At 43.7% G+C, this 26,294-nt stretch overlaps 1 protein-coding gene across 1 annotated transcript in view; it reads right to left on the bottom strand.

The window, feature by feature from the left end:
- Window positions 1-25,551, bottom strand: part of LOC1278759 (uncharacterized) — a 55,919-nt gene extending 30,368 nt beyond the window's left edge. The window contains exon 1 of the mRNA XM_061644309.1: window positions 24,476-25,551. Coding sequence (XP_061500293.1) covers window positions 24,476-24,614 — 139 coding nt within the window. The 5' untranslated portion in view covers window positions 24,615-25,551. The remainder of the gene's footprint in view (window positions 1-24,475) is intronic.
- Between the last annotated feature and the right edge of the window lie 743 nt (window positions 25,552-26,294).

The raw sequence follows: 26,294 nt of genomic DNA, 5'->3' as shown, positions 1-26,294 counted from the left end.
TACACGAAAGCACAACGCCAAATTGAAGACTAGATGTATTTACATTGAATTGCTAACTCAACATATCTTTAGTAGTACAATTGTTCAGCAAATAAATCACCTAAGTAACATAATAAATTAATAATTGCTTCTTCTAGGCGACATAGGATGCTTCTGCTAGAATCAAAGGAGATGTTGAATTAATGTCTTTACGGTAAGCGAAGCACAATCCTAGATTCATGCTGATGCCTCAAAATTGTAGTAAGCTTTGACGAATTTACCACGATTTACAATTGATTCTTATCCCAGTTTCACATTGCTACACAGCACCCTGTCAACAAATTCCCGTAAGTTGAAAGATGTTGTGAAAGCACGCGGCCAGTTGCTACCGTCACGGATCAGCGCGACCACTGTTTCGCTCCGACCGCATGTTGAGGTGAAATAATGAAGCAATATTTTGACAGCTGCAGGGACCTGCGTAGCCGTCTTGGCTACCAGAAGCACGGGGTAAGGCCCGCTGCCAGTCCGTACAAAACTTTCCCGCAACCAGCCGACCACTCCCGGGTAATGGTTTAGTATAATTAATTTTAATCGCTGCACCAACGGTTTCGCTTTCGCAGAGGCCTTCATGTGGTCGGCGACCGACCGGCGGCAATGCTGGACTCCGGCGGTTTGACTAATGGCTGGTGGGGCTGGAACACTAGCCCGGAATGCTGACTTGGCGTGCGGTAATTGAATAAAATTCTAATGAGCGTTTTAATTTACTTTAATTAGCGGTAAAATTGCCACCCCACGGGTGCCCCACGTGGGGCGCGTTTTTGTTCAGCGAGCGGTTCCGGTTTGAGGTGATGCGGGCAGGTGAAGCAAACCCGACGTGATAATATGTGAGACCGAGTTCGTTCCGCTCCAGGCAGTGGGCATTGCGCTATCGGGAGGTGTAAATGAGTTAGGGTATGCTTATTTTCAGCAGCCTATGTAGCCAACCACACCGAACAAGCAGTGGGGATGTGGAATTGAATCTTAAAGCTTTCGAGCAGTGCTGCTCGTGGTGTGGTGATGTGCTGCCTACCTTGCGGGCGTACTATCGGGCTCCGGTGGCGGGTAATCTGATTGAACGGTAACCTGATTTCGTGCTGTTACAGCATTGAAGGACAACCACATCCCTCCGCGGGGGGCATCGTGTTTTGCATGAGTTCTTATTGATTTCTGACAGCACGATACTGATCATCGATACACACCGTTGGGTAGGAGTCTGTCTACTAGCGAAATGTTGCAACGATACCGAGAAGACGTATCAGGTTACTGCTGGAGGCGTTGGACCAAGAAGCTCGCAAGATAATTGGAATTATAATTAGGAGCCTTTTCTTGGAAGTCGTTTTGGGTTTCGATGGATGCTTGTGTTCGTAGTTTTCGCATAAACTTCATCATGCTTCAACACCTGCATCAAGCTTTGAAAGTTCCCAGGAATGAGGACAGTAATTAAAATTTTCAAATTGAGTTACCTAACCGCTCTGCATCATTATTATTGCAACATAATCAACAAATTAAATATAATTTCAACTAAGATATAGCGCCATATTCTGTTTCAGTAACAGAAAATATATATTTTGTTTAATTGAAACGTTATTCTCTGTATTAACACTTTACAGTTTATTGAGACCACAAACTATATTTATAGTACAGCGAGTTTTGATGAGGTTTCGATCAATCACTGTTTGATGAGGATTCGGACGAGGATGCTCAGGACGTTAAATAATGGCTTGAAAATTTTCAAAAAAAAAAAAAAAAATACAGTTATGTGCAATAGGACCCTACACAATTCATACATTGACTGTTTTTATTTATATCGTGTGGATTTTCCGTAAAATAGCAAAAAACTACTGTTCATATAGTTAGGATAGGAGCTGTATAGTAAGTTGGTACAATTACCACATTATTAATTTATTGGGACTTTTAACGGTTTGGATATTTTCAAATGGTGTCTGTATTGAAAAGACGCATTGCTTACAAACAAATAAAAATATTAAAAAAAACCAAAAGTATTACCATTTATCTCCCCAGATTACGCTAAGCCCCTGAAGGTATGCAATATACTATAAGAATTTTGGTAAAAATTTAAAGAAAAAAATGTTGGGAAATAAATGCTAGAAGTGATTTTCAAAAAAGTTCAATCACAGAAAATAGAGCAACGGAAATTTAATCAAACATTTCATGGATTCCACTTCCTTAACTTGAAATCAAAATTGCACTTCCAGTTTGAAATTTTTTAGTTGTCATGTCACAAAGAATAAAAAAAGTAAAAAGAAATGTAAATTGATCGAAATATAGCATGACACGCACTAAAACTCGCTGTTCGTAAAAACTGGTCATTGTGCACTATTCAATGCGTTGTAAAAGCCAATGAGTAATTCCATAAGAGCATATGGAGTAAAATCTTTTAACACATAACTCCTACCCTACACAGGTGAATGTTATCGTGTTCATAAAGTACCGTGTACCCACATGCAGTGTGCAGTACATAGGAAATGAAAACAAAAAGATTAATGACACGAGAATGGAGTGAAAATGGCTTGGCAATATTCGTATTTCATTCGCACTCGTTTCTAAAGTGGTTAAAACTGCCTCTTTGAATAGCAAGCGGCCACGAAGCAACGATGCTTTAACCAGTGATTTTATTTTTCCGTTTTTTTTTCATCGTGTTATATCCTGCTGTAAAGTGCTGGCCACATTTCCACCGGCATACGGTGCTGAGCGGGAGTGGCCAAAGAATCGAAGCAAACGAGCAATGATGGGGCAGTCTGGGTGAGAGAATGTTGAAAAAGAAATTAACAGAATGTGTAGTGAATAGTTTATGAAGCGGTTCAACCCTTCACACATTCCACTCCCGCCGTCTGCTAGCTTTGTGCGCCAACAATATGTGTGTGGGTTTTGCAAACGATAGGAAAGGAGAACGATTTGGTTTCGTCCCTTGCTAACCGCTTAAAAGAAATTAAAACAAGCAACACCGGAACGGTGGAAGCATTTGGAGAGTTCTTTTTTCTTGGTGAATGGTTTGTTGGAAGAAAGGCAAAAAGATGGAGGAAAAAAGCGTTCTAAAACCCACATGCTCCACTATTACGTACTGCATCGACATACTATACCAAGTATTTCGTCGTGCCGGAGTACGAAGAACACGATGGCAGCAGAATGCAAAGCAACGACGACAAGTATTGATCCGTTTATTTTTGTATGAATTCCGTGGGTAGACCACTTCAGACGGGATTTATCGCCGTGCTGTTGTACGTATATGTATGGCTGTGTTTCCATGGGTTTGTGTGTGGCAAAGTGCTTTATATGAACGTAAGAATCTTGGCTGCCAGTCATCACCGTCATCGCCGTCGAGAACGGTGCCTTTTCATCAAATCATATTTTTCATATTTCACTCACCGTTCCCACGCCGTGCTTGCCCTATTGAAGCGTACCAGCGCACCGACAATGTTTTGAAGCATGCTTAAGATCTGCTTTTTGGTAGCTTGGCAGTAGTAGTGTTTATTTCCCCGTTCGGTACAGTGGTAGCTTTCTCACATCTTATGCGCAGTTGCCAGGAAGCTCGCGTTTCCATCGCACTTGCTACCGGTGGTTGTTTCGAGTGCAATAAATTTCCGTACATTATTCATACACACCGGGTTAGCTGTTGATCCGCCGGCTAGGCAATACCACGATGGCAGTTCAGTCACCAGCCGCGAGACATCAGATCAAGCACGCAACGGCGGTTGGCAGCAAGCAACAGCACGGACGTAAAAAAATCACTTATGCAATCAAACGCAACAGCATCCCGGTCACGGCACCGGCCGTCTGCTGCGCCTGCTGGTTATGCAATATTGTTTCACAATCGTTGCTGAAGTGAAGCTTGCCTGAAGCTTGCCGCGGGGTAGCGGAACTCGCCTCTCTTAAAAAATGTGATCCTTGCGAATGAGACCGAACGTGATCAAGCGTGATTTGTTTGATGTTTATTAAAAGACACGTACACACGTTGGCTGCTGCCGGTGATGGTGACGTATTTGAAAGCTTGCAAAATTTCCTATAGAATGTCAGATGGTATTATGCACTGGTACTCCTCTGTGGTTGAGTGAATATTTTTCATGCATACAATAATTTTCACGCCACGCTTCGGGATAGTGCCAAGCTTGATGGTGGTAAACAGCTACGTATCACTCGGGTTACATCTGCCGAGAGGTGATCGCAAACACCTTTCCAACCCACCGGTACCGGGAAGCGCATCTGTGCGAGATTTGTGGTTGATTTCGTTTCCATTCCAGCAGATTATTGTTTGACTTTGGTTACCGGCTGGCTGGTTGGCCCGCAGCAAAAAACAATCCCTGTCTGTGTATGGTAAAGGTAGCTGCTAGCGGGAAACCCCGTTGTGTGGTGCTTTGTACTTTTGTACTTTCGTTCCTTTTCTCTGGTTCCATGGCTAAGGATAAGTGTCCCATCGGTCTGTCTTTGTCACGTTTTGTAGCAAACAGCTTTCCTCGTTTGAACGGAGCGTTTCCCTCCACACATGAAACGATGGTAGCAAGGATTGCTGTCCAACGGTTCCACAAGCACTGAAGAACACTCTATGTTGAACACTCGTTCAATGGTCGACGGGGTATAGCAAACCGCTCGAAAATGTCTCACAAGTGTAGTGTTGAGGGTTAAATATTTGCACAAGTTTTGGGCAAACTGAAACGGCTCCAATGTGCGAAGGTGAGTGTATGTGAAGGTAATGGTGGAATCTCTCCTATCTGTCGCTTTTGTTCGGTGTAAATTCAAACGCAGCACCACACTTTCATCTCCCCGTATACATTCGATGCGCATTCCGGAACGTGTGGCTGGCTGTGTATCATCTCATTTGAATAAGCTTCCCTTGCTGGAGTACGGCGTACAAGCTGGCTGTGAGCTGGCTGTGAGCGGTTGTGGGCTGTTGGGTTTTCCAGATCCATTAAAATCAATTCCAGTCGGCTCAGCAACCCCGATCGGATTGCTGCACAGATTGAACGCCCACCAGCGTGGATAAAATCAGTTTGCTACAATGACATAAAACAAGTACGACCATACGAGTGCGCAAGCTGCATACAAAAGGACCTGTAAAGTTGAAGCTACTCTGGCGGTGCTTTACGCTCTCCCACCCCCATCACACTGTTGCGTGGGATTTGCTGCTCTTCCCAACCAACTCCCGCCGTTCGCATAACCTAAAAAAACGCACAACACGCACGCGTACACAGCTTAAGGAGTAATATAAAAATAATCGTAAAATGTTACAACTTTCTCTCCCATTATGCAATCAATTTTACAACCCTCAGCAGCCAGTCCCTCCACATTCGGCATTGCCGTCACAAGTGCACCATAAAGTCAGCACGATCCTACAGCCCGGAACGAATCGTACGACATTCAGCGGTGCGCCGTCCCAAAGCGAGTGGGGTTGAGTTGTTTTATTGCTTTCCTCGTCCACAACGGCACCACCACTATTACTGCGCTCCTTTTCCTGTGTCACCATCATGTTGAGGGTACTTTTTTCCTGAGGGGTAACCGCCGTTCGCTCGGAGTGTTATGAGTAATTTCATTAACTCCCAGTTATCCGCCCACTCCGACGCTCCGATGCGTCACTCGTCTACCAGGACGCTTCATGTGTGTCCTGTCCCGTTCATGGTTATTGTTAACGAAATATCACCTCCAGGCCACCGGCGAGCGTGAAGGTGGTCTGATTTTGGTACGTGCGCTTTTTTCGGTTTTGTTTATTGGGCGGAGAGGATACGCTAAACAAAAACAAAACATAATATTGAAGGCCGTACACGCTGCACACCACGGCACACACAAAAGTACCTCCCAGCCAACCAGCGCGTAAATCGTCGTAATCATTTCATTTGCCCTTTAAGGAGGGAAGCTATTAAATGGAGTTTTTGGGGTGCAAAGGGGATGCTACTTTCCGGTCCAGGGAGATGAGTGAGTTCGACCGGTGGTACGACAACAACTTCATCAATTGGGTCATAAATGTGCACCTCATTGTTGCGTAGTTAAGAAAATTGGGCCAAGTTTTTTCGTTGCAGCTGCCAGCTTGAAGGCATATTAAATTCAGTCTTTTTTCCTGCCTCAATGAATGTGCTGGCATGGTCATGCGAAAGGAGACATTGCCTGTGCTTAAGAAAGAGCGTCCTCGTTGTAGAAGGGTTTATGTTGAAAGAGAAACCTTAACTGAAGATTTTTTTTTAACGGTTTAACGTGAAGAGAGACGTCGATGTTTTACGTCCTTCCACCACTCAGCTGGAGATAACAATTCTGCTACTGCCGTTTTTATTCACACTGCAAAACCGCCGTTTCATACTTTCCGGCTCTTCACGAGGCGTTTATAAGTTTTTCTTTGCCACAGCTTTTACTCCGTGACGTTTTCGTCACCGACAAAGCAGCACCGACGACAGTCCGTGGTGTGTGGTGCAGACAAACGTGGTCGTCAAAATTGACAAAGCCCTTGCCCTTCTGGGAAGTGGTCATAAATTATCCCGCCATCATATTCGCTGCCGTTTGCCGTGGCAAATGAATTTATATTAAATTTGTTTTTCTTCCCCTACCACGCCACCCAAGCATCTTCCTTGTTTTGTTTGTGTGTGTGTGTGTGTTTTTACGTTTTTTCATCGCTTCTCTCGTTTTATGTATCGTTTCGTTCCGTTCTTTCGCTCTGACGTGGGGTTCGCTAGCGCAACCTATCATGCTTGTGCGGAGCCGAACCGGACGGGATCACCGTCGCGTGATGAAAGTTGTTGTAGAGCGGAAATTTGCATAAAGAAAAGTCATCCAAATAGCTGCCAGCCCCATTCGTGCGTCCTTCTTTTCCTCCCCCCGATGACCGCTCTGGGAGGGTAGGAACGCAATGGAGGGAGACGGAAAACCTAAGGCCGATCGGTGTCTACACGTCCCACGCATCAACACTTGCGCGGGATACGCCTTCGGGGCGCCACCCGACACGCTGGATGCGCAATGTTTTGATGATTTTTGTTTTTTAACTTTTGCGTTACTTTTTCCCGGGCACACTCAAACAAGGCACGGACAAATCCGTAACTGTCCGGTGCATGGGCAAGCAACAACCCTTTAGGCTTTTGTTAACAAGGGTTAAACAACGGTACAGTTCAGTGGGATGAGATGGACCAACCGTACGTGGTTGTGTGAGTGTGTATGTTTTTTGTATCATTTTTTAAATGTTGGTTTGCTTTTAACTAATCTTACAGCTCGATATGATGAAGGTATGATGAAGGTTGGCGTTTATTTTGGAGCTGTTATTTGTAGCAGGAGGCAAGAAGTCTAGCCTTCTTTTACGAGGAGGGATTCATCAGCATCATCATTTGTATAGAATCTCAGAAAAAAATGATTCTGATTGTATAAAGTTGTTGTTTTCGCGCTGGGCAATTTTAAAGCTAATTTGGTAAAAAATTAAAGAAAAATTATAGTTTTTTATATCTCATTGATCATTTTTGATATTTTTGATACCTAATTTTTTTTTGATAAAGATGATAGAAATGTTGTACACAGAGTTAATTGTTATATTTTACTCACACACCTTTGAAAACGTTTTATGCAAGCAATTTTCCTCGAAAAGGACAAACTAAGACTGTGGAGATGGAGTGTAATGCTTATAAAGTTTCATTTGTTGTTTATGATCTTTTACATTATAACACTTATTTGTTTCAAAACAGTTTTGTATAGTTGGTAAAATGTCTAAATAGTAAAACAGTTTCATATTCTATTGAGCTAAGAAGAAATTCTAGCCGAAAATGATGATTTTTCTCACATCAGCGACGCGTGTTTTTTTTACTCTTTTATTTCGTAGCAATATCCGCAGTCCTTACACAACGATGGAGGCGCCTGGTATGTGATGTGAAAAGTACTTGGCAACTCCATTACGTATTATTATGGCGTCGGGTGGACATGGTTTTGTTCTTGGTTGTCTTTTCTCCGAGAACCCGAAAATATGCTTATTTCATGCCAAATATGGTTATCATGTGTATGTACTTCGGAAGAGGAATGATCTTTGCAACCAACGGCCCGTATAATCATTAAACCTACCCTTGAAATGAATGATTCATTCCACCACACAATGCCATCCACAATTGCTGACAGCTCATTCCACAGCAGCAATGACAGTTCCTTATTATCCACATACAGACAGCAACTGTAGGATTAGCCGTTCCGGTCATACTTAGGCGTCTGTGACATCTAATGAATCATACGTGACAACCATGGCAAATTAATGAAATCTTAAAGGGCCCTCCTATCATCCGTCTAGAAAAGGGGTCGCTTGAGGAAATAGCGCTCTAACAACTAACCCGGGACACATTTAGTCGCAATTGTTCAAGATGGGCACGTTCGCGACACTCTGCTCCGTGCTCAGCGCTTCAAGTGCTATGGATGGGCAAGGGACGAAGAATAGATACCCAAGAAGCCCAAGAAGCCGGTTTATGCTGTCGAGCATAGAGGACATGCTGACCAGGGGTTGTGGAAATGATTTAGGGTACGCTTCCTGCCCGCTCGGGACGTGCCAGTAGCAGTTGTTTCTTTGCATGAAGCCACGGAAAGCGAACACTGCAACGAAGAAAAGAGGCTGCCACCGATGCCATGGCAGCATCGAGCTGGCGAACAAACACAAAGGATAATAATTAAAAGATAATCCAATTTAAGTTCTTTTTAAATTTAATTAACTGCCCAACCGCGACCACCGCATCGCACCGGATACCTTTAGTATACGCTTCCTTTTGTTTGATGTGGTCTCCGATGATGGTGTCGAAAGAGAGAGAATGTGTGAGGGAGAGGGTTAGGGAGATGAAGGGACAGTGAAGGTAAACGTGTAAAAAAGAACGAAAACCCACCAAATGAAGTCATTTTGTTCTCCGGGGACAAATATATCGCTCAGCTCGCATAAACTATCAAAAGCTTATGGGATCATTAAACGTGTGGAGTGCTTTGGAGCAGCCCATATACACTTTGGTGATTATCCAGCCGAGATACAAAAACGCTAGTCACCCCTGAATAGCGTAGCGAGTATGGTGCTTTTCAAATATGTGGATTGTATTGCTTTGTACTAAATATTGCGCTACATAAATTGCTACGGTATGTAAATTGAGGTAGTAAGTAAGCAAAATTGTAAACCATACGTTTTACAAATGCTTTTAAACAGCCAACTCACTGCATTAACCAGAACAATATAGCTTCTGCTACTTATATATACTTCAAAATGTATATTTCATAAGTATCAACTTTATAGTTTTATTCATTATGCTCAAAATTCTGTAATTCTGTGTATTCTGTTTTTGAATTTTTTTATATTTTACGATTTTATTCAAAGCACAATAGGTCTACTATTAACATTTAAGTTACTGTATCATTAGATACAGTATGTAGTTGCACTATTTGAAAGATTGGAAATAAGTAACTCGGATATTTGAAATTTCGGGAAAGTTTATGGTATTTAAACGTTCTGAATGAAATGCTTTTAGCATCACACAATCAAAATTTTCTTGCTGGCCAAAGACAGGTTTTTTGCAACATCCATCACTTAATGACTGGATTTGAAGTTTAGTAATTAAGTAATGATTAAGTAATATTCGAAGGTAGGATGCTTAGATGTACCTTTGAACTTTGATCAAAACTTAGAAACTGCAATATCTTCCTCGCAAATGAATGTAACATATTCTACATTTTAAAATATACAACAGTATCAGTATCAGTATCAGGATCAGGTAGAACATACACTAAAAAGGATAGTTACCTAGTGAAAGTAGAACTATCAGTTAAATACTCAAATTAATTGTAATTTTTTCAGAACTTCTGCTAACCCTTCAACAACAGTGGTGTACTTCAAATAGTATTTGCAGAATTACTAATGGGGTCCTGCATTTTGGAGAGCATTCAAACTTAACTTGTTTGGCTAATCAAATTGTCACGAATATCCTCTGCTTCCAGGCAATCACATGCTTAGCACACTACTCTTCTACCCCAAAAACACGTTTATACTAGGCGTAGGTTGTCTAACTGCACTGCCCAACCTAGTTTTGTTTACGTTTCCGTCGCACGAGTGCGGTGTTTTGCTTTGTCTACGGCAAGCACGACACTTGTTATTGTTCGTTGACTGGTCTTTTAACGTAAGCACCACATAATCGCTGCCGACTGTTTGTTTTGGGAAACCGATGCCACCATGCTTGCTGTAGCAGTGGGATGTTTTTCCAACCACCAGCCCTAACCTTGCGCCATGTGACAAACGGATATCGTTGCCATGGCAGGGGACTAAGCGGTTATGATGCGTATCTTGACAGTGTGGTGTATGATTGATGGTGTACGCTTTGATTTTCCACTTTTGGACATATCTCTCGCAAGCGCTTGTTTGTGGTGAAACCGGTTGCGTGCGGGAAACATTCTGCCCAAACAAGACGTACAAACGCAATAGTTGCTTTTTTATCTCACCCAAAGCAGAGACGTAGATGCTCTTAAGCATATTAAGGGGTAGCATGGGACGGGAAAATGAAATGTCGCAATAACACGAACGAGCTTTGACAGATGACTCTATCTGCGGGCGAAAAGTTTTGCGATTGGATTGCTCGACAAAACGAGAAACCGCCATAAAATCGTGGCATGGATGTGCCTTCTGGGCAGGAAAATTAAAGCGAAGGGAAATTGCTTCTCTGGCCCTTTTCCCTGCCGGCAGATAATCGTAGGATTCATCAAAAATGTATCAAAGCGTCTGTTACAGCTCCGTTCGGAAGCGACCGAGCCCGAACCGGACAGCCCGGACTCGTTCGATATCGAAACGACCGCGCTGCTGTTGACAGTCCCATTCCATTCCCTCATTCCTTCGGTCACTATGGTGATCTCTTTTGACATTTCGCTAACATCAAAGCGACCGGGCTGTGAAGGTTCGACCGGAATCGGCGTATTTCAGCACCGAATCGACAGATTGCGTGACCACGGGCTCTATTTCTTGCTTGCCGGTGCCTGTTTTTTCTCGACTTTTTGTTCGTTTCTTTCCTTCGACGCCGCTCGTAAATGTCACTCAAGATTCCTATGCAAATGCCTGAGCCAAGCACAGTGTCCGGAAATAGGCTCCGGGCTTCCATCCACCGCTTACCTACGCGAATTGCGTCTTTCGCTCCGTTCACATCGAAAGGATGGAAGAAGTTGTTTGTGGGCAAAAACACCAAAAAAAAAAAGAAAGAACAAGGACGATGAAGTCACGTGATGTCGAGCGGGGGCCTGCGGAAATTAAGCTGGCAGATTTCGATACCAAAAGCGGCTTCCAACCAAGCGACAACATCCGTGGCAGATCGCTAGGCGATGATCGGGGAAGGCTCAGCATGGATGGAAATACCTTTCGCGAGGTAATGGTTTCTTCTCTTTAGCTGTATTTTCGCTTTTGGTATTTCAACTACGAGTTTGATGGCGGGCGACGTTGAGCGGAGAATGGTATGCGACAAAAAATTACGAGCTGAACAGAAAGATTATTCATTTTCAAGATTCCATTCACCGTTCTTGTTACTTTCAACCTTGTTAAGTGTCAGATCGTGGGGCTGCACGTGAAAAAAGGATAAGCGGTGAGATCAAAACTGTTCGACAGTGACATTCCACACATTCGGAAGTAGCTACAACCATTGTAAGACCAACGCCAAGGGGCAGCTAACGCACAATGGTTCAAAATAAAGCTAAATTTGGAAAAGATAAAAAACACAAGATAAAAAAAAATTCTGCAAGCTAGAAACAAAAGAGAACAATTGATGGATAACGAAGCTTCGTGAATTTGTTATCTGTTTGAGAGAGATTGTCTCATTAATTGGAAGATTGCATGAGCAAGATTGATGAGTGTGTAGATTAACAAAAAATGATTTAGGACATGGAATGCTTTGCTCAACAATGTATTTGTTTACAAACAAACGGCTAATGGTTAACGCGAAAATGTTTACGAATTTACTGTTAGAAAGATTATATTGGTTAAATTTTTTGCACTCAATCACTTGTGGAGAATAAAGGAAAAGTAATTGCAGTGTACTGTATTCAGAAACATTGATAACCTTTTTCATTGTTTGCCATTCTGTGACCACAAATCACTACCATTAGCAACGGTCCTGCTGGAAGAACGAAAAGTTTAACAGGCTTAAAAAAGCACAGTACATGTCCAACTGGGTAAAAGAAGTCCTATTTACTAATATCCTATTTGGATTCTAATTCTTATAATATTCTAAAAGGAAATGAGTGCAAAATGCTGAACAAAACTCTCATTCACTCCCTAGCAACGTTCATCGCTAAACATAAACAATGTTCAATTTAACTGTCAACATTTTCCCATAGTTTTCTGTCAATTTACTCTAAACGCATCGACCTGTTCTCTTTCAACCTTGGTTTCGACCTTTATTATCTTGGCCATGAAAAATACTAACACTCAGCTCGTTGCTAGTAGGAAAACCAATTCTACCTTGTTTTTTTTTCTACATCGTTGTTATTCACAACAGTATTTACCTTCCCAGAAAAAATCCTGCTCAACAAAATACGTCATTAATGAGCAGTATTACATTCCTTTGCAATAAAATTCGCTGAATGCTACACACAGAGAGAGCACAGGCGCTGCTGCTAGCCAACCTTCGCAGCGAACTGTTATTAATAAGTACGTTTGTTTATTTAATTAACACAGCTCCGCACCCGCGGTATGATTTGAGCAGCCTAATAAAAAAAACGAAGCCATTTTCATCGCTTCTTGGTACGTAAATGGTACGTAAAATATGAACAGTTCCTGGGAAAACATTGATATAAAGAGACAGCCGCTTGCTTGACTTTGCTGAATAAGTATTTCATCTGAAGTAGTATTTTGTAGATTGTACAAGGGCATACATATACAAGTGTGTTTAAGTTTAAGGTAGGGCAGTGTACTGCACAATAAAAAGGAATTTTCTAACGAGTCCTTTTGTCGAGGCATGAAATGTGTCAAAGTGTCACACTATAATTGAGAAAAAATAAAAAAACAAACCATTTGCGTCAACGTAGTTTCATTCATTTTGCAATTGAGTGTTGCAATGAAGAGAGTTTTAGCTTTCACCTTACCTTCGCTCGAAATTTCCACTCAAACATAGATGTAATAACAAAACTATAAAAGTAAGAACACAATTTACTTTGAAAATTACACAATTTACAGCAACAGCTAAAGCTTCGCGGTGCAGGTGTTGTGCTTCTGCTTCACTGTCTCAGACCAACGCAAAGCAAGAACAGAACACTAGCACAGCACATTTTTTGATACCGACATTCTGATTTTGTCTAATGAATGGTCGTCTCTCGGCGAGTGGTACGAAGTGAAAACTTTTTGTCCATACTTCCGCCAACGAGCAGCAATAAGATGAAAGATAAAAAAAAACACGCTCTCGTATAGCGTGCTACGTCATCATGGAATCTTATCACGTTTCTGTTTTGCTCCCACCGCCGTTGCTTGTGATGCCCGTCTCCAAATAGTTACTTGTCGTTCAGAGGGGTCGGATAGGAAAAATGCCAACACGTGACCACATTGGTGGAGAGAAGAAAAAATAATTAATCTTTAGCAAATGTCGACAAGTTTCTAGTGCAGTGCCTAAGTGCCTGGTCTTGTTGCTTTCGGCTGCGCAAAATATGGGATCTTTCGTTTGCTCACACATACACACACACACACATTCGCCCACACATAGCAAAAGAAACTCGCTCGCTTTCGTTGCGGTGTGGAGGAAAACGGTACTTGCGGAAGGTGAAACGGAAAACAACACATCAAAGACGTTTGCGGCATCGTTCCGTCGCCGGCATCACGAAAAGTACCAAATTGGGATGGCCGGAAAATCTGGTCCCACTTCACACTCGCCCACCGTGTTTGGTAAATGTTTGTTCGATTGTTTTTATTGATTGGCCAGGAAGAGGGCGTGCTGTGGGCCACACTTACACAGTATGGCGACCCGCTGGGAGTGTGAGTGAATGTGGTAAATTCGAAAAAGTTTTCAACCGCTTGTTTTACTTCTTTTTGCAGCTGGTTTTCTTTCGCGGCACGGAACGGAAGCACTCTCTCAGTGCCGGGCAAATCCAGCAGAATCCTATTAGAGGATTATGCATTGCAATTATGTTTTGTTTGCTTTTACTTCTACACGATTCGTTCATTTCTAGCGTTCGGCGATAACGGTACGATTGTCATACCTACCACAACGCCACAACCTACCACGGTCCACTTCCAGTGAAATGGCTCCATCCGTCGGTGGCCATTACGACACGAAACCGATTTTTTGTGTGGCGTGTCGATAATCCGTTTGTCAGACCGATTGTTGCTGTCTGCTGCCACGAGGCACAACTTACTTGTTCGTGTGTTCGTGACCGTATGGTGGAGAAAATCTGCTTAGGATTAGCATAGCTTAAGCCAAAGCAAAATTGTGTTTGTCCCACTCGTCGAGGGACGGTCGAGGATCGAACTCGAATGCAAAGAGCGATGGAGGATGGAGTTGGATAAAATATTTCCTAGAATTACGTTTTGTTGAATGATTTTGTCATGTTTCTTTTTACACAGAGAGAAAATATTTATTAAACAGCATTGTATATAAATGTGTGCTGCTAGCGTAAATAATATTTGTAAAACATGTTGTTTTAACTCAATGGACCATTGCTCTAGCAAACAATTTCTATTTTCCCCAATGGAGACGCCTGGTGCTTTTCGTCAAAACTTCAAAAACATGATCCTTCCCGGTCGTGTGTTTAATGACACGAGCGAAAGATTTATTGGTAGTAATAAATAAACATCTTTCCTATCGTCAATTTCGCTTTTGATTTACACAACAGAAATACTTGCTGGCGAAACGGCCCGTTTCGGTGATTTATTGTTACCCATTTTCTATGCACATTTTTATTGATATGAAAATTAGCTGATAATATCCCTCTACGGTACGGGTAACGAACGATACAATTAAGCGAGTCTTGTTTTAAGCGGACAAAACGGAACAATACTAAGCATCACGAATGATTGATGCATCATGCTGTGTTTGCTGGCAGTTGCTGTGTCATTTGGCAGAAGGTACGATACACATTTTCCCACAGGTTCCCAATTCAGACCAGCAGGAAGTACCCGGCTAATTGAATCTCCGTAACCATTAGATTCATGCCGAGCAGCATTTCCATTATTTAGACACTAGCGCGAAAAGCAACGCAAACATAAGTAGCAGCAGCAACGAAAAAAAACAACAACTCTAATCCTTTTTCTCCAATTGTTTCCTAATTGCTGACACGCAGGCTACCACCATTCTCGGCACGGTTTCGCAAAAACACACAGATCCGGAACATTGGAAGCAAGAATGCGCATAGAAGAACGGCGCAAAAAAGGATACGCGCTGCCCTCCCGTGGGAAGCGCTTCACGCGCTTTAGTGTTGCGGTGATTCACCACAATTTCCGGTCGTCAATCTTTCAAAATTCCCTCACTTTTCCTCTAACTCACTCTTTCTCTCTCTTTCTCTGCCTGTCTTCTCTTTGCAAAACATCACAATTACGGACGTTCATCATTCACCATCGTGTACGTGCATGTGGCTGTGGTGGCAAGCAATATTCGCATTGCGATGATTGAAATTAATTTATTTTTAATTTGCTTTCCCACCGCACGGCTGCGTGTTTATGTTTACGACCGTCCCGAAACCATTCACAGAAGTTGTGCGCACCCGGGACAGTGGCTGCTTTTTCGGGACGGGAAGCAATATTTTATCATTTTGCGCGCTGCTCCTCCGTGTGGTTTCCGCGTGGACCAGGTGTGACGGTGGTAAACGCTGGCAAGCAAACGGCAGCTCATCCATCTTCTCGTGTGGCAAAGGGACCGTGTCGTGGGGAGTAGTGGGCGGGGTGGCTGTTGGAGGGATAATTCAAACTCCTTTAGCAATCCGTGAAATCCGTTCCATGCTGTGGCGCAACCAAAAAGAACTCATGCTCAAGAGACGTTGTCGGTGGAGAGAAACAAAAAAAAAACAGAAGGTGTACAAGCTTTTCCCTCATGGTGGTAATCCATAACGGTTGAAGTGCACAACTTTATGAATTTATGAGCTTATCCTTTTGCAAAACTCATCCAAAAGCTACGACAAACGTGTGTATGTGTGCGTGTGTTTTTGTGTGGGCTTGCCGAAGGTTGGCGGAAGCTTGTGCTTGTTCACCTCCAACCAACGTCAACGACGCTCAAAATATCATAATTTCCATGTTTTACGAAAAGTTATTCACCTCCCAGTGCCGGAGCAGATTGCATAAGGAGGGATTTTGATGATGGTTCCGGAAGAATCCTGCACGCCAGCCCAAAATCCTGTTGAGGCACCCTCTGGCACGCTCCTTCCCATTTGGGATGTCGGAACTGCATGCAGCGCGTCACTTGGTGAAGGGTGGTGCGTGCGGGCGCATCATTTAGAGGGCAATGAATTTGCTATGGGAAATTTAGTGTCTGCCTTTCGTTTCGACATTGATTTATGCGGACGGAGCGCTACAAGCGAAACATGCTTTCCTCATCATCTGCCATCGGTTGCCTTTCCACTTCAATATGGGTAGTGGGGAGGGCGGAGGGAACGAAGTGAAATGGACGCAAAGCAAATCAAACCCCACCATTAGCAATCGAGGACTGATGGCGAGCAACGGAGGTTGGCGGAGCGGGAGCTATAATGTGAAACGCTTGGGTCCGTACACCCCATAACTATAGATTAGCCATTTCTGACATTTACTCGTGCGTGAAGGCCACCCGGTTGCGATTTATGAAGGTTTCCTTGTGTGTGTGTGTTTTTTTATGGGAAATAGACAACCAGCCCTTGAACGGCATGGGGATGCAGTATATGGGAACGTTTCGTCCTACACCCAACACCTCCCAAAAGGGAATGTGACCTAAATCGCGGTCAAACCATAACTGAGCCGCGCGCCGACCTGAAAACACCGGGCGGGACTGCTGACCCCTTACCCACCCTTTGCCGTTGCCCGACACGGGGTGGGGTCTTTGCATAATTGAACTTTCTCAGGGACGGCCGTCCGTTTGAGCCGTCCATTTTATCGTCATTTCTTTTGACTCGCACCGCACGAATCATGCCGGCTGAACGTGACAAGACTGGCGGGTTGCCTAACTTTCAGGCGTCGGTTAGACGGCGGCATTCGAAGCCGTTTCGGTGCGGTGCGCGATGATGGTGCCCGCTCAATCGATAATATAGCAATAAATGTTGTGTTTGTTTTCTGTTCGTGCTTTCGTTCCTTTTCTCTACCGTTGTTTTTTTTACTAGTGGGCCTGTGTAGGTGCCGTAGTCTTCTTGCATTATTGCATTTTTTAAAGGACGCTTCACGGGTTCGACTCTCGGTTTGCTGTCGGAGGTAAACCCGCCACCCGCGAAGGACCAGCCAATAAGAGGGCAATCATACAGCAATCACTTTTCCATAAAAGCAGCACAGGAAAAACACTATTACCGTTTGATTTGATGAAATTGAAGGGGTGGGAAAAGCCACTGCCACTACATCTGGGCCCGGAGTAAACCACAAACTGCGTTGAAAAGTACGGTCGGGTTGATGGGGGGGAAAAAATGCCACCCGTCAAATCCGGCACGATACGCGGGAAGGCGAAGGCGATGGCACATGCGACATGGCCACTTCTTTGCGTTGAATTATTTATGACGGCGGCTCGTCACCGGCGCTGGCAACGAGAGTGTACGAGGTCGAACATTGCCATTCGCGTTTGAAGGGTTCTGTGGGCGTCGCACTGGGGCGTTCTTAGCCGAGTGACGAGATATACTCCTGCAATCAAGTGTCACCAAACACTGTGGTACTGTCACTGGCTGGCGTTTGCGTAAGACCATCGGTGTCACCCGTTGGCACCCGTTTGCGCTGTTAAGCTGGTTGCCATTCCGTCAGCGCACGGTGAGATTTCATTTTATTTATTTTGTTCCACCACTTGGCAGCACAATCTCGTGGCACCGGCTGTACCTTTACTGGGGGTTCCCGGGAAAAGCAACATCGAGTCAACTACCGTTTGCACACCTGTCAGCTTCGTATGGTGTGCGAAATGGTACGGATTGTGATACTTGAATGGTTTGAATAATTTCAACGAAAACGATCCAACCTGCATCAACCCGTTCGGACGTCCCTTGCGTGTAGTAAGAGGTGATGTTACTCTCTGTGGCTTCTTAGGGAATGGCTACCTCACACACCAGCGTCCTGCGAATTGGGAACTATCAAATTTGATGGAGTGAGCAACAACCTCGGATCCGGCAGCAGTGCCATGTTACTGTTACAAAGCAATGGTAAATATGAGTTCCTTCTATCGTACGATTTGCCTGCGAGAAAGGGAAAAGAGCAGAACAGGCCACACTAAAAACAATGACAAGGGTTTGAGCTCAGTGAAGAGATTTGAAACATGAACGTTTTCCAGATGATTTGTTGTTGATTGTTCACCCTTCCGCTGTGTCCTCTAAATCGATGTGTTTTACGACTGAAAACATTTAGGGCAATGTGTGTGGTAGAGCAGAATGTGTGCCCAAAGAAGGGCATGTAATCGACCGATTTTATAATTGTAGCCCCAACTGACTTCCGACCGGAAAACGTACGGTCAGCCATATGGTGAGGCTTGTGTTGATAGGAGGCTTATGCAATATTGTCGTAGCATTTGGAATAAAACACCATCTGTGATATGCAATTAGAATCTTATTGCACTAAATGTATATGCAATTGGCAAAAATTGTTGTTTTTGTAGAAAAATGCCCAAAACAATCTCCATATCATATACTTTATCACTACAAACACCCAAACAGACACAAATATTAAAAACATTTTTGTCTAACGATTAATATATGTTATTACAAAATTTTTCTGATGTGCTATAAATGTATTCTTGTTATACGTGACATGTGGCAAATGAGAACTGACTACTTTTACACAAATTGTTTAGTAGATATGGTGTTAAATAAAAATAATGAAACTTTCAGTTATGAATATAAGTGTGGAAGATTTTGTAAGATAGTTTGCTATACACTATTCAAAAGCTATTCATTTGAATTGCTGGATTTTTTTAATTTCTTATTTTTAGTAAATGTTATAAAATGAGATAAAAAGACATTAATTTTTTTTATTGTCTAAGGTAAATTTAGAAAAACCCGCTCCAGTTAAACTACAGCTTTTCTTCACATACATTCATTCATTATCCGATATACGCTATCATACGGAACCGAGCACAATAAAGTATATCAAGTTTTCACGTATTGCGAATTTCTGTAGATAAATAGTTTATACTGCCGGTTCGAAGGGAAAAACAAATATCGAAACAGAACTTTGATTTAAACTAGATAATTTTACCAGGCTACGCAACTAAATTTCAAAGATCCTCTTTACCGTAAAGAATACGTCTAAAACAATAGTCTCCAATACCAATTAAAATGAGGTACTTATGACGACCCCTTAAGAGACTTAAAACCAAAACAAACCCTATACTGATCCTTACACCAATATATCACCTTTTCTGATTCAAGAACTGTACATGACTTAATTCCGGTCTTTAACCTGATTACTGAACCTATGCCAGTCTAGGAACCGATTCAGTCGACAAAACCATAACCGGCAGTAAGTGTGCAGGAATTAGCGAATAGGCAGAATTTAGCGTAAGAATTAGCAAATTAAAACAGCGTAGGATATAGCGTAGGAAAATTAGTAGAATTTGTATAGTGATATGTTTGCGCAAAATTTATCGCATTCAGTCCATGAAAACTGTTAGTATAGTTACCAGTAAAATTAACAAAAGAGCATTAAATCTATCAAAATACTAATTTGTAATCACATGTAGCTATCATATTAGAGTCATATATTAGTGTCATATAGAGGAATCGCGACTAATCGCAAATTCGTGTACATCGAGAATAGCGGGAAAACGAATAAAATAAATATAAGTTCCAAATAGTTCGATCACAATGTCGTTTTTATCCCATAAATGTTCAAAAATACAATAGTGTGTAAAATGAGATTTAGAGTAAAGTCCTTGACTTGGGTTTTCTTTCTCATATTTCCTGCTCTACCATCGGATAGTCTGTCCTTGGTATGGGGGGACGATTCGAATGAAAAACACAGAAGGTCTGTCTTTATGTAGTAGACCAATGGGTCTCATCAAGACACATGATATAAAATTGTGAAAATAATAAATAATAAAAAGCTACATAATGATAAAAGAAGAATTTTCCTTCACATACAGTGTTTTATTTGGCTTGTTACGTACCTATACAAGATCACGATTCGTATGCTGCTCACAAATCTCTTTCAAAGAGTTCACGGAAAACCTTTCCACAAAACCACCTACCGACGAAATCGAGCTGATTTTCCTCTTACACACGCATCACTCTCAATCCGCCCTGGCTGAAAGCATGTTTCATCACGCACAAGACACATACATCTTTTGGGGGCAGGAAAATAAAGCAAACAGGTAGCTCAACGAGGCACAAGCAACCGAGGATCAGGCATCGGCCCTCGGTATCGGTCGTTGTCTTTGGCCGTTGGGAAAAAGCTACTTATCGCATTAGCAAGGATTTTGAAGCACATCTAATTTACTTCGTATTGCTCGCCTCGAAGAAGAGCATCCTTCTCCCAATCGTTCGATTCTGTCTCACCGTTCCAATCACACCAATGGAACACGTTTGCAAGCGTCCAAGTGTGGTGTGGTGTAAAGACGTCAGGGGGGTCGAGACACACGACAACCATCATGCGGAGTTTTCGGACCTAGGCGTAGTGTGTTACTGAAGCGCACGTGTTGGCACGTCAAGCTACCCTTCGGGGGAGGTGGTACCGAAACACACCATACCGAAACGCGCCGAGCTGTAGCCAATATTGGATGGATGGTAGGAAATTTAGCGTAACGTTTTACACGGCCCATGATGCGTGAGAGCCGACGGGCTTTCATCAAACACACAGAACAGAACGCATTCCGGCTGCCGGCGGGCCATGTGTGCGTGTATCCAAAAGGGTAAAAAAGGGACGGCGCTCACCGTCCCAACCCTCTGCCTGCTTTTATTACGTTTGCGTGCAAATGTGTAGCTTGCGGGTGGATGGGTTGAACAAGTACAACAGGCTCCGAGCAACCCGGCCCATCCAGCAACGGGTGTGTAATTAAGCTCAATTAAGCATTTCTTTGCGTTGGCTCGGGTGAGTGGCGCAGTCGCAAAAAAAAACCGACTACTTACTCATTCGTTATTGCATAACTACCAGGCGCGACGAGCATTTGAAAAAGCGCGCGCGCGTGTGTATAATAAAAGGCCCTGGCTGAGTGCAGGAAATTAAAACAAACACAGCGCCCAAATGCGCGTGGCAACACTGCCACCGCACGGAGTTGTGTTGCTTGGGTGAGGAAATTATAAGTTCCCTTCCCTTCCCGGTGGGATGGTAATCATCTCGCGGGGGAAACAAACGGACCAACTGAAAGACCGCGGTTCACACCGGTTTGCCACAGGTTTGGGCGGGCGTCGGTGATGGTAATGGGGCCGCGAGTTACATCTCCAGCTCACCAGTTAGATGAGCATGTAGGAAAACGTCTACTACGCCGGCCTGGAAAGCTCAGCAGCTCCGTACCTAATGGGACGTGAAAAATAGCAGCAAGCTGGAAGCCACCGCCAAAAGTGACCTTGTGGTGGTGCGAGGAAATCTCGTTTGCTCCGTAATGCCTGCTCGTGAATAAAAAATAGGCACGGAGATTAATTAGTTATTTATGACGACCGACCGGCGGCAACTCGGGTTCGGTTTCGCAAAACCGTAGGTGGAAAAGCACTTAACCTTTTTTTGCGTTGGGCCTTTCTCTCTCTCTCCCTCTCTCTCACGCTCTCTCTTTCCAAATATCCTTTTTGCTCGTTCCCCCTGGGTCACTCTGTACCTAACCCCCTCCTCCAGCCACTCCGTACATTGCTGCAACAAATGCCCGTGAATGGGTGATAAATTTCACCGAAAGCAACTTATTTTCATCCTGCTGCAGCTCAGACAGTGTGGACTGGGGAAAAATGTTCCCTTTCGCACACGGGTTAAGGGTACAAAATAAATAAAAATAAAGCAACGGCACAGCGCAGCACAGTGGAAAACGACAGACACACACACACACGCGCAAAAAAGGAATCTCTAGAAACGAATCTCATTTATTTGTAGCTCCAGCTCGGTACAGAAAAATAGCTGCGCTAGGTGTTGGGTGGAAGGGGTTTAATTGCATAAAACCTGCGAAGCTTCCGTCGGTATTCTTTTTCCCTGGAGTGGCCCAGCGGAACGGTAAGCTCATGATGGCTCGGTACATAATTTATGCCACCCGATCCACCCGAAGCAGTTAACTTCTGTGCGGTGAGCATATTTCATTCGGCGTGTTTTATAGCAATCGTGTTGTTGTTCCCGTTGTCACTACAACTACAGCAACACATCTCGAATCAATGCAAGTTTTGCACGCCATGCTTTGACGGTGTGTCAGTGGATTTCACGGTTGCTGAGTGTGTGTGTCTATGGTTCGCAGTTTAACGTTGAATCGGATCGATTGCATTTTGTTTGTGCTGGATTGAGGTCGAAAAATAAAATTTAAGAAGAATGGTATTTAATGATTGTTTTTTTTTTGCCCCAAACGATGCAATCATGCCGCACCTACGGGTGATATGCACATTCAAAGCTTTATGCGGTGTGTGGAGCGTGTTGCGTATGTAAACACGGTTATTAATGTCACCCGGAAGGTGCACAAACAAAGCGATTAATTTATTCTACATCTGCTACGATTCCATTTCCAATCGAACGGTTCATTGATCATCTGCATCACGACTCAAAAAAAAAATAACACCAGAGGCAACTGTTTCGGTGGCAGATGAACCGAAAGGCTGGCTTCCGAAATGATGCAATGAATGTTAATTAACATGCTTAATTTTTAAACGTTATTTTTTGCGCTTTGTCACGTTTCTACCACTGTACAGCGCTTTACCAACAACATATGTATTCCTCTCGCTTAAAGTGTGATTACAGCGCTTTTTTCAGTGTGCGTATTTTATGATAATACAACCGTTTTATTGAAAAGCTCGCCAGCTGAAGCGTAATGAATAGAAATTAATTTTCCACGAAACAAACCAAACGTTTTTTTTTTTGTTAAGTGAAACACATTAAGGTGAGGGAAAACATAATCATGAAAAGCTATTTGTCCGCTTCTTTGAGCTAAAGGTGACAGGATGACAACTTCACCGGCAAACATCACTCCACCATGGTGTAGACATTTTTGGGGAAGCGGTAAAGTTTTTGGCTCCAATTTGCCACTCCTCACCATATCGTTATCTTCGTTGCAGCAGTTTGCAGCGCTTTTCGCACGTCTAGTCTGTTACTGTTTATTTCTTTTTTTTTTGTTTCCGTAGTGGAAATTCCTGTTTTAAAATTTAGGAAAGCCTCGAAGCAGTAAAAAGACGAAGAAACACCAAACACGGCAAAAAAAAGAGCGAAAGAGTGAACGATAGACAATTTCCAAATTAAACGCACAAAGTTGTGCCTGGCTTTTTCTGGTTTATGTTGCTCGTTTTGTCTTGCTCGATTCCTGGTTCCTCGACGTTTTTTTTTTTGCCCGACTGTCTGGGAAATCCAACTGTTGGAATGCGATGTTATGAGCTACTTATTTTGAGGATCTTTCACGTGAACCCCCAACACCTGGTCGCCCTATGACTTGGCGATGGTTTTTTTGGGGTGGGTAAAACGAAGCATAAATTAAATTTAGTGCTTCTTATTCTGCCAAGGCGCACGGTCTGACACGGCAGCCCCAATACAGGCAGAAGGGACGAGCTATGCTTGTAGTGGGGCTTGATTGCTCAAGAGCGAAACACAAACTTACTTATGTGGTGTTAATTTTGTTGCTGCCCTTAGTTGGAGTTTTCCAGGTGCTCGGTACTCCTCGTGCAAACGATAAGAACGCAACTTTTAAAAACAGAGGCAAATTGAATTCAAGGTAAAATAGGCTGTATTAAATTGTAATGGGTAGAATTATGCGCTCTCTGGCAGACTCTGCAGAATTTCGTGAGTACATAGTTCGGGGAAATGATTAATTTAGGTTTTGTAATACACTATATTTAGAATATTCTGTAGAAAACACCTTGATATCGTTCCTTTGTAGGGCTCATTTGATTCCCAAGGATAAGGTTTCCATTTCAAACGGTCCAATGGACGTGCATTCGCGCTGGTCGATTTGTTTTATCTTCTGGTTCACAAATTAGCTGTTCAGTGGTATCGTTCTGGGTTAGACGATAGAAATACGCTTACCAAACAAACTGGCTACGATACCACCATACCAGTGCGATACAAATACTACCCGGTCCTGTTGGAGTGAGGTGAGGTTTTTCGAGCGGAAAATCCGAACCATTCGAGGAAGATGCAGACGGTGCTAGATTGGCCGTGGGTATAGAGTATCGATCGACAGCTGCTCTAAATATAACCATTCAAGCGATACAAGCTGGTGGGTGGAAGTGGCAATACCATTTACACGACAATTACCTGCAGCGATGGTGACATCAGTGCTACTGCTGCTGCTGCTGCTGCTACCTAAGCTGCTACTGCTGCAGCAAACAGTTAGAATGTTGATCGCCAGCAGCAGATGACAGACCAGTGGCCGGGGACGATTTAGACGTTTCATGTTTATTTTCCCGCTCACATACGTCTGGACGCACACATACACAGAAACACACACACACACAGGTACACGCACACACTTAGACAGAGAACAGGTACATACACTTCGCTACACTCGACAACACGCTCACTCCAGCGAGCCTTGCTCAAAAGCTTCGAGACAGCACACCTACCACGCACACAAACGCGGCCACTTCACAGGCAGCTAGCACAGACGATGGACACTTAAGTGCCGCTGGTCGTGGACGTTGCTCGGCCTAGGCCAGTTTTGGTGTGGACACTTGGACACACAAAAGGGCGAGGGCGCTGTGATTTCAAGTGTGGTGCCACTACGTGTAATCGCCACTTATCGCACAACAATTCAACCACTCACGCTGGCGGTTGTAAACGTCGCTCATGATACTAGAAAGGACACCCTCGTGCCGACACGCCGATCGAAACGATCGAGACTGGCGTAGGGACAGTCCGATTAAAAGCACACTTCTGTCACACTTGTTGGTGGCATCGTTTGATCACACATTGCAGCACGCGAGCAGACGGTTACAGCAATCCAATCAAACGCTTAATCACTCCACAGACACTTATTCGCTGAACCGATAGGCCGACACTCGTGCAAAGATGCACTATACTTCTCCGAGGGGTACGTACTTAAGTAGTGGCAAGGGAGTTGAAACAAAGTTTTACACCGATGCAGGGAAGTTTGCTCGGAAAAGTGTTCCGTTTGTCAGGTGCATTAGCAAAAACTGTTCACCTTCGATGCACAATCTGTTTAATTTTCTGCCCTTGCACTGTTCATCGCTTGCTGCGCGATGCGTCTTTTGCGATGGAAGCGAGCTTAACTTGCAGATAGCATCCAGACTGGTCGCGTGCACTGCTGTAACTGTTGTGCAGGATTGCGTCCAACCAGTGTACGGCCAACGCGATGATACACTGGTACTAACAACAATTCCACAGATCCGGACCCGAATGTCGAGCGACCCGAACGGCACAATCAGAAAGCTTCCCGAGCGACCCGAGAGTTGAATGAATGAAATCTCCCGCCGTCACCCTCCCATCATCTTGCAGTGAGCGCCTGAATGGTAGGCAAGCGGTAGGACAGACAGCGGAAGCCAACGGGAAGCTTTGTGCGTAGGCGAATCAATGGCAGTTTGGGCAGGATCTCGGCACCAGCCAGCCAGCCAGCCAGCCAGCCAAACCAGTATCAGCTAGTTGGCAGTAAAGGTATGTGTGTGTGTGTGTGTTTGTCCCGTCATGCGCACCGGGTCGTTTGCCAGACCGGGGAGGAGAAACTACCACCCCGACGACTGACGAAGCCTTGCCAGCTTTCGGTTAAAGCTCGCGTACACGTACTTGTGTGCGTGAACGCGCACGATATTGCTTATGCGTTGTGTCTTCTAACGATGAAACGCGATGGATGAAAATGTTAGCAGCGTGTTTTGTTTTGGTTTCAAACACCACCGCTTTTTCGTCCATCTGTGTGTGTGCTGCTGTGCAGATAAAAAGCGCCTGTATTCGTGCAGGACAGTTGAACAGCGTTCGATTACGCAAAATAAAGGAGGGGAAAACAGCCGGACAGCTTTTTCGTGCTGAGTCTACGCGGACGCTGGCATGATGGCGTAGATTTATGCCAGCTACATTGTATCGTGCATGTGTGTGTATGTGTGAGAGAGAGATATAAACTAAA

Source organism: Anopheles gambiae, chromosome 2 (genome assembly GCF_943734735.2).
Source record: "Anopheles gambiae chromosome 2, idAnoGambNW_F1_1, whole genome shotgun sequence".
Taxonomy (NCBI): Eukaryota; Metazoa; Arthropoda; class Insecta; order Diptera; family Culicidae; genus Anopheles; species Anopheles gambiae.
The sequence above is the reverse complement of the archived record's forward strand: the minus strand, read 5'-3'. Positions and strand labels throughout refer to the sequence as shown.